Raw genomic sequence first — 9663 nt, forward strand, 5'->3', positions numbered from 1 at the left:
CCCAAAAAACAAAAACAAAAACTTGGATTGCAAACATTGCTTGACCACTCTGGCAGATGGCAGGAATGCTTGGTCACATGTGGGGCAGTCCAGACAAGACTGATTGCATTTGTTCCCCCTCTTAACCTGCTTGCAGCTCCATTGTATAGTGCATTTCATCTGGGCAGAGGGATGCAGAGATCAGTTTCTTCTATGTATTTGTTATGGGGTTTAAAAGCTTAGTGATTTTCATATTATATAAGCTTGAACATTTTCATATTTTTCAATGAAAAAAGTCCTTTGCTTGGAACCATAATCTTTGAAGTTGATGTGACCAAGTATGATGCATAGGTCAGTAGCATCTTCAACAGGTGATATCTTTTAGACACTCAGACTGGGAGACTCAGACACACTCAATCCGAATTGGCCTTTTGACACGGTAACTAGGTGGTTCTTCTACACATTGAAGCTTTAGAAGCCCTGAGAACAGTTCTTTTTTTTCTAGCTTGTTTGTTTTGCAAACTCTTCCTGTACAGTCCGACTAGCTTGAAGCTCACTATCCAGCTAAGGATAGACTTGAATTTAGACCAAATCTGCTTCTGCCCCTCAAGTACTAGGCTTACAGCTGTGGGCACCAAACTTGCTTATACTTTTTTGAGGTTTATTTATTCTTATTTTATATACATGAGTATTTTGCCTACATGAATGCCCATATACCGGGTCCTTGCAGTCCCCCATTTCTGGAGGCCAGAACAGGGTATTGAATACCCTGAAACTGAGTTGCAACCCATTGTGAGCTCCCACCCGTAGTCGTGTGTGGTAGGATTTGAATCTCCTGGAAGTGCAGCCAGTTCCCTTAACCACTGAGCCATCTCTTCAACCTGGTTTACAATTCTTTTAGAAAGCTGTTACTCTTATGTAATCATAACTCCTAATAGGTTATAGGCATGAAGTAGACATTCTTTATTCATTTTAACCAACAGCCCATGAGATACTGTCATTTGTATTCCAGTACCACTCTAAATTATCTCCTGGGGAAAGCATTAAAATAAGAATCAGAGTGTGCCATTTCTTACCAAGAGCTATTCAGCTAGGAAAGAAGACATCTGAGACCTAAGAATCCCTTAGTTCTTGGGAAGTTCAGGGAATCCTCAGATAGTTTCATTATGCTGCATTCACTCCCTTTTTCTGTAGGCGGTCTCTGGTCATTAAAGCTTCTAGTGCTGACGACACAGTGGGACAGAGGGGGCAGGGCATAATCTGGATCCAAGTGCATGCCATTGGTCTAGCGCATCTTGGGGTGAACTGTAGCAATAAGCATTCATTAATGACTCCCAACATTAACCTACACACCTTACATGTGTGGTTGAAAAACACATTTGAATCTATTTACAATGAAATGTAGTGTAATTAACTTTGTCCAGTGATTTGTAATATTTCCTGACTTCTCGTATTTTCTGACTTTTAGGGACAACGCCTTAATTTATTGGAATATCATGTACAAAAGAGTTGGGAGTGCTTGCCTGATTTGTTCAGAGTTCTGGAGACCAACAAGAGCCTCCTGAAGATCGAGCATTACTCCATCAGCCAGACCGCTCTGGAACAGGTCTGCCACCTCAAACAGCACACCATGCATGTTATTATTATGTATCATTATTTGCATGTAATTATTGAACTTTATCCATTAGACTTAAAGTTAAATTGTTTCTTTAGCACATTATCTATTTAATTAACCTAACTCAATTTAACAAAAGTCCAGTAAGTATGGCAAAAGTTAGGAGGCCTCTCTCATGTGCTTTTGTTCCGTGTACAGAGCTTTAATTTGCTCGTGAAGGTGCTGGATAGTCCCTTTTGTTAAACCTCCCCTTTCTAACTATTCCATGCCAATGGAATTTGATTTGATTCTGTAGTAGTAGAACAATAGCTGACTCTGAGGGAAATAAAATGTTTACTAAGAATACTAGAAATGTTGAAACTACAAGGTATTGAAGTATTAAGACTTCCCAGGTGACATTTTAGTCCTTATTCTGAGAGTTGACTGTTCAATGTATTACTGTGTGTGTGTGTGTATGTGTGTGTGTGTGTGTGTATGTGTGTATGTGTGTATGTGTGTGTACATGTATGTGTGTATATGTGCGTGTGTGTGTATGTATGTATGTGTGTGTGTGCACGTGTGTGCGTGTGTGTGTATGTGTGTGTGTGTGCATGTGTGTGTATGTGTGTGTGCTGATAAAGCAAAGGGTAATGTAAAGGCATGATGTCTACTTTTCTGAAATTATTTTAATTGTAATTTATATATAATTGCCTTATTCTTCCTTCATTTTTTCCTCCAACCACTCCCATGTACTTCTTTCTGCTCCCTCTCAAGTGTATTATTATTATTACATAGGCACATGCATATACATACATATATATATTTTATTATACATATAAATATTCATACATTCATTATATATCTCAGTCTCATCAAGTTTTGTTTCTATGTTCAAGGTTTAAGAGCTGAACATTTGAAAGCCAACATCCAACTATGAGTTTCTGGGGCAGACTGATACTCCTCTCTCGGCAGTTATTAATTGCCTGTAGTCTAGGGGTGGCGCCATGTGAGAGTCAATATTTATGTTGACTTGTCCCTTGGGGTTGTCATAATTCAGGTCTTCCTTAGGCTACACTATTATTGAGATTTTGTGACTTTAACTTCCCAGTCATATCTAGAATACATAGTCTAGTTCTTTTCGCCCATTTGGACAGTATCTGAGACAACCTTTCCCTTTATAATAGTTGATATGAAATGAATTAGTAACTATTTCATTTTTTTCTTCCAGGTCTTTGTTAATTTTGCCACTGAGCAAACTCCACACTTTCCTGTTGATCCTCCATCCACCAATGCTCAGCATACGTGCCACGCACACATCTAGGCTCCAGAGGACTAAGCCTGTCTTCATAACAGCTCATCTAAGACCAGACACAGGCACAGCTGAAGAGCTGGAAGAAATGCTCTGCCAGCCATGTACTCTCTCCTTTATTACTCTATGCTTATTAATAACCAGCAAACCGAAAGGTCACTCTCCAATGTAGACTCCTTGAGATTATTTCTGCTGATTGTTAATGCCGGTGGGTGACAGGTTGCCTGCCACAGACACAGCAATGAACTGACAAGAGTCCAAACTAAGAAGTCTAGGAACCAAGAGGAACACCCGAGGTCACCGAAGCCACACATTGCATCTTCCCTTTAAATAGACCAAGTCCCGAACAAATTGGAGTAGGAAGCGTTTCAAGGATCATTTCTATTTTTTCACATCTTTAAATAAATGCCTGGCAATTTAAATGCAAACTTCTCCTAAAACTAAGTGACAATATGGGGTGGTATAAAGAAATTGACATACATGTTCCTGCTTTATGCCAATCCATCAGCAAAATTTAAGAAGTTTGTTGTTTGTAATACTCTTAGAATCCTACAGGCTAATTTTATGTGGTTATAGAAGGAAATAAAAGTGGCTTGTGTTGTTAATTTGGATGTCCAATAGTTGTCTTAAAATTAAGCCAGTTGTTTTGAACTCTTGAGGGTCCCATGTTGTATTAGTATTAGCCTCAACTAAAGCCTTGTGGAGACGAATGTTCTCAGGTGCAATCTCTGAGGGAGAGAATCTCAAATCCCTGGACTGTGGCCAACACTGGGTTTAAACACGCACAATTGCATGTAACTAGATATATAGTGATGGGAGCCAATGGCCCCAGGCAAAGTCTAGACCTAGAAGGATTATAGGCAGCACATAGTAACTGAACACTGAGCTTTAAGTATTTTCCCTAAGTTCACTAAAAAATGTCACTCTCCGAATTGCTGCCCTCAATGATAGGGCTCCCGTAGGGTTTATTAAAATAATAAATAACACCTTAGAGTTAATAAAATGTGTAAAATCAATGTGTCTACTACTGAACAGACTTTCCAGTCAGACACTGCTGAACATTTTTTAACAGCATTTTCCTAAATCTTGATGATGGACCACATATTTCCTTGCACAGTTTTGCCTTCGGCAGCATTAGCATTGGGCAGTAATAGCTGTACTATGCAGAAAGAACTCCACTGTGCTGTTTTTCTATACCACGACTTTCTTAACACTGTCTTTTTTGCATATCATTTATATCTGAGATATTTTAATCATAATGATTAATCAATCATGAGCAACTTTGATGTCACTGGTTTTGATTTTCGTGTATCCACCTCACAAGTCACAGTTTTTGGTGAAGAAATTTCAATTTAGGACTTTCTGATTTTCCTTTCCTCCTACTATGATGTATTCCATTCCTTTCCTGTTGTTGAATCAATAAATACCAAATTGTGCAACATGAATATATTTATGCTGTAGTGAATAAATGAGACGCGTTATAATTTAACCTGGCTCTTGAAAGTCATTGTGTTTGTGCCAGTGTCTTCCTTGCGTCTTTATTTGTGTCTTTGGGGATCCAATTTAATTTGGGTAAGGAGGAAATGGAGCAACTCCACATCTTTTACAGTTTGAAAGGTTAAAATTTAATTGAGTTTTGCTGTGCGATGTCCTGCTCTTAGGGGTTCTTTTCTGTCTTTGAAGTGCTGTATTCTTGAAGTTTGTGCTTCAAGGTATGCCTTTGAACAATAAGCAGGAAGAAAGAGAAACCCAACATGCTTAAGTGGCACATCCCAGAAGACTGGACACAAAGGTCACATCTTATGCTAATGTTGAAAATGCCATTACCTTTAGAAGTCATGTGGATATTTTATGCCTTTGCAGTTAAACACTTGTCTTAAGACTTTTGAGCTGAAGGTCACACAATTGAGACTTTTAAACCAACTATCTTCTCTAGAAATCATCCTGAGAAGAAACTTTATAGGACAGAGCTTATGATGGTAAATCCAATAATGTTGCCCTTACTATATGCCTTAGCTTCACTTATCCTATACTAATGTCCACATAAAAAATAAATATTCAGTGAAATGCACATTAATACTTGATGGCTTAAGATTACAGTTTGGTTTGTTTATTGACTATAAAATGAAAAAGTAGTCTATCATGACCATTTTAAAGTATTTGAAAAACACATACATCTATTAGTGTTCATGAGAATAGCTTGAGTGCTTCTTAATTACACATTTGCTCACTCAAACCCAGGAGAGGGATAATTTACATTTTCAAACAATCTTCGCAATGTATCTATCTCTTTTTGTATAACTTTATACTTGAAAGATTCAGAGCCCTTTCATGTATTCACAACTTCATGCAACCATATGTATTTGTTCCTTTAAATAATATTTATAAACCAAATAAACAAAAACAAAAGCCAAATTCTGTACATAAGCGGATGGAGGGACAGCAAACATGGGGCTGACAGAGGAATAGATGAAAAAGATGTAAGTCCATTCTTGAGTTTGAGAACAGATGGAGATGACAAGGTGATGTCATACAGGATAAATGCTGCCCCATGTGGGCCACAGAATGATCCAGTCTGGTTGTCTGGGCATGGACTGTGCAACTTGATGGGTCTCTGAGTTGGAGAAAGAAGGACATGACATTAAAAGAGGATGAGAGCATACCAACAGTAGCAGTGGGTGTTTGCCTGTGGCTCTGGGACACTCTAATAGAGTGAGAATGAATATCTCTTAAGAACTTTATTATATCCAAGATGGCTCCTAGACCTCTTGCTATTTCAGTAATGAAAGTGTAGGGGAGAAAAGGTCATTGGGAGGAAAAGGGGAATGGAGAAGAAAGAGAAACAGAAAAAGGGAAGGAGGAGATGGGAGAGAAAGACTGGAATAAGGGCCCCAAAGCACAGCTATCTTAAGAGCTTCAATCAGTCTAGCCCATCTTCATTATCTAGAAATATTCATTTGCCCATAATTAGCTGCAAGGATGTTTGGACAAAGCGGTTGTCATCCAGGCTTCTGACTACCCTAGGTTGAAACTGAGGTTGTAATTCTGTGTAAGCTAATTGATATTATAGACAACTAGCAATTTTTTTATAGGAATGCAAACAAGTCTTGGTATCATTTTGCATTGAGTAAGTTGGGTTTGTACTTGTTGACCATGTTTTGTGATTGTCTAGGTTATCTGCTGGGGACAACATACGATGACAGGGACTGCCAGCAGTAGGCCAGGATGGAGACATCTCAGAAGCCTGGCGGCAGCTCCTTGTAAAGTTGGGTGGTGTCTGGGACCCTGAGAAGCAGGAGACACATCCCTCCAGGGGACCCGCCATCTGAAATAAGAGGCTGCCTACAGTAGGCCAGAATGGAGACATCTCAGTAGCCTGCAGCAGCTCTTTGTAAAAACTGGTTGTACCCATTTCTCCTAACCTTAGCCCTGGACAATGGCTGTATAGATTTCATTTGTGCGTGACTGCTTTTCAGTTGGCCTTAGTGTACATAATTATTCTATTACATCTGACTTTCCTACTTCTTTCTCCTTGTGCTCTGGTGAATGCTATGAAACTAGATGTTCTTTGATGTTATGATTCTTAAACAATTGGAAATTGAGGCATAGGGACACAGCACAGCCCTAATAGCCCAGGTGCATGTTTTGTGTTATCATCTTGGAAACAATGTAATGACTGCACAATGGTAGTTCCAGATTAATGCTTGACTTGCATAGAAACTTTAAAGAAATTACTAGAAAATGAATTAGAGCCAACATTGGGACCCTAAGAAAGGAAAAAGTTATTGAAGTTAGGAATTAAGTTTTATATAACATTTGAGAGTGGTTCCTGGATAAGGAAGTATAGAATATATAAAATTATATACTAGCAAATCAAGTCAAAATACTGGGACTCTTGCGAGTGAAATTGTGTGCAAGGAACAGAAAGCTGGCGGAACCACTGAGTTAAGGGTTAACTTGATTTTTTCTGGCCACTGCCTGGCAGCTTTGCCCATGCCATTTATCATTAGGGCTTCACAGGAAAATGCAAGTAGCTGACCTCGGAGCTTTGAGCTCTGAAGTATAAAAGTAAAGAGTTAAAGTTTAAATAATGATAAGTTTACAATTATTATTATTTTGGCCACAGGCCTGGGAATAGGGGAAGCTTGAAACTTTGTGGAACAATTGTAATCTTAGTTCTTTGTGGGATGCGGTTATTCTTTTGAATTTGATTTGGCAATGATTATACAATGTCTTTTTTTCTACCTACTTTTGAATTATCCATAAAAGACTGGGGCAAGAGAAAGGCTGGAGAGCATGAGAGAGAGAGAATGAGTGAACATGTGAAGAGCATGTGAGGAGTGAGTGAAGAGAACATGTGAACAGTGAATGAGAGAGGGCATGAGGGAAAAAAATGTGAGAGCGAGTAGGAGAGCATGAGAAGAGAATGTAAAGAGTGAGTGAAGAGAGAATGTGAGGTGTGTGTGAAGATTGTGTGTGTGAGTGAAAGGAGAGTGCATGTGGTGTGTGTGAAATATGTGTGAGGTGTGCATGAAGAGTGTGTGTGAGAATGAAAGGGTAATGAAAAGAGATGTACATGAATGTGGGAGTTTGAGAAAAGAAAACCGCAATAAAAAATGGCAGAGTGAACAAGAGAATGCAGGATGTGTGCAGCCTCAAGCTGTGAGAGAGGCAAGAGAGGAGAGAGAGAGAGAGAGAGAGAGAGAGAGAGACTTTAAGCCTTGAAATTGCCTGTCAGTTTGTACCCAAAGAGTAGTCTGTGTATATTTATTATGTGCCTTCCAGATATCCCTGCTTCCAGTTGAGAACTCCCATCCTGTGTCGAGGCTGGACCCCGGCAGTTATATAATTTTTTTCAGGATTAAAACTGGGCGTTCACATCTACAGAGTAGAAACCACTTTGTTTGCAGGCATTATTGTGAAATTTAGTGTAGTATATAAGGAAAATATTTTATGAAGGTAGAGCTTTTCATTTGAAATAAATAAATATCCCTGTAATTTTCTCACAGTAAGAATTCCTGGAGTTGGGGATTTAGCTCAGTGGTAGAGCGCTTGCCTAGCAAGCACAAGGCCCTGGGTTCGGTCCCCAGCTCTGAAAAAAAGAAAAGAAAAGAAAAAAAAAAGAATTCCTATGGAGATCTTTCATGGATAAATGACTTCTGTTGGGCAAGGCTTCTGGAAGCTGAATGAGGAAGTATTTTCTTCTATTATTTTCTTTTGTTCATTTTTACAAAAGACAAACAGCACAGCCATGTTTACTGCAGCAGCATTACCCATAGTTCCCAGGTCATGGAATCATTTCACGTTTGTTCGAACAATTGGGATGAAAAAGAAAATATGGTATGTTTGCAAAATGGAATTTTATTTGTCCATAAAAGCAAGAAAACATAAAAAACATAAATGTAGGAAAACTTTGCTAATTAAGGTCTAAGTCCACCATGACTGGATAGCCTGGGCTTCCCCTTTCTGATCTTGTCTGAGGAATTCTAAGTCCCATACCTGCTTCTACCTGAGGGATGTCCCTTAGCCTTAGTGAGATCACAGGATCAATTCCCTTTCTCTTGATAGAAACCTGTTTAGTCAGAACCTGGGATTCCTGAAATGCTTCCCCATGCTAATGAGGCATTTCAGAGACCCTAAGTCCTCAGCCACTGACTTTTGTTTATCCTAGTTGTTCCTACCCTCAGTCCCCCAAACCTTTAAAAGCCTTGAATCACCCTAAGGAAAGTTGATCTGCCTCCTGAGAGATGGTCCCAGTGTGGTCATTCAGAGTACATGCTCACCGGACTTCTGACCCCACACCACTGCCCATCGTTTCTGCTCCCACTATGTGAATCATATTGGCTGGCTTATCCAAGAGAGGGAGAGACCCATCCATAAATACATACAAACACACACAAATATATACAAATACAATGCACATTCATATAGGAGTGCCCCCCCATATATGCAAAATCAAAAAGCCTGGGGAAAATGAGACTGGAGGGGGTGGAAGTCAAGTGGGAGAAAAAAGGGAAGGTCATGGGAAGTAAAATGGCTATACTGCATGATATACCTGAAAGAAACAGGCTTTTCGGAGCCCAGCACTATGTATATGCCTAAAATTCATGCCTATATTCCACTACTTTATAAGTGGGCTTTTCTGACTCTAATTTTTTTTTTCCGGAGCTAGGGACCGAACCCAGGGCCTTGCGCTTCCTAAGCAAGCGCTCTACCACTGAGCTAAATCCCCAACCCGACTCTAATTTTTTAACATATAGAACTGTTCAAAAGAAAATGAGGTCTATCTAAAAAACTTGAGCTAAATCTAAAAAACGTGGCAAAATTCATTGCTTAAATCAGATGTCTAGAAAGCCCACCAGCAATTCCTATTCTAAAACGGGACCAGTGCCCTTCCTACTCTGGAAACTGAGTCTCACAGGTGTTCTGCTTTGAGATCACTAGTCCCTGACTTTCTGCTTCACCCTTCACCTGCCCTACTCTGGATGCACCTTTTTGTGCTTCCAACATTGACCTGTTGGTCAATGACCAACACTGACAACTTCATTTCCCTAAGTCCAATCAGCACCTGACCACTCCTGTGTGCTCACCTCTCTGTTGATGGAATGCTGATCCTTGTATCCATGCGTCTATACTTTCCTGACTTGTTTGCACTCTTGCATTTCATTTTTAGACACTTGTTCTTTCCACACAGTGAGCTGGTCCAACTTTGAAATCTTATTTCTTAGAGTTCTGTTCCTGGATTATTTGGCTTTGGTCTACTACCTATGGTCTTTGAGGT

General features: G+C 39.5%; 1 protein-coding gene across 1 annotated transcript in view; it reads left to right on the top strand.

Annotated features, from left to right (window-relative positions):
• Abca13 (ATP binding cassette subfamily A member 13) overlaps positions 1-4371 on the top strand; it is a 502723-nt gene extending 498352 nt beyond the window's left edge. The window contains exons 61-62 of the mRNA XM_063273790.1: positions 1448-1585; positions 2802-4371. Coding sequence (XP_063129860.1) covers positions 1448-1585; positions 2802-2894 — 231 coding nt within the window. The 3' untranslated portion in view covers positions 2895-4371. The remainder of the gene's footprint in view (positions 1-1447; positions 1586-2801) is intronic.
• The last annotated feature ends 5292 nt before the right edge of the window (positions 4372-9663 follow it).

Source organism: Rattus norvegicus, chromosome 14, assembly GCF_036323735.1.
Source record: "Rattus norvegicus strain BN/NHsdMcwi chromosome 14, GRCr8, whole genome shotgun sequence".
Lineage (NCBI taxonomy): Eukaryota > Metazoa > Chordata > Mammalia > Rodentia > Muridae > Rattus > Rattus norvegicus.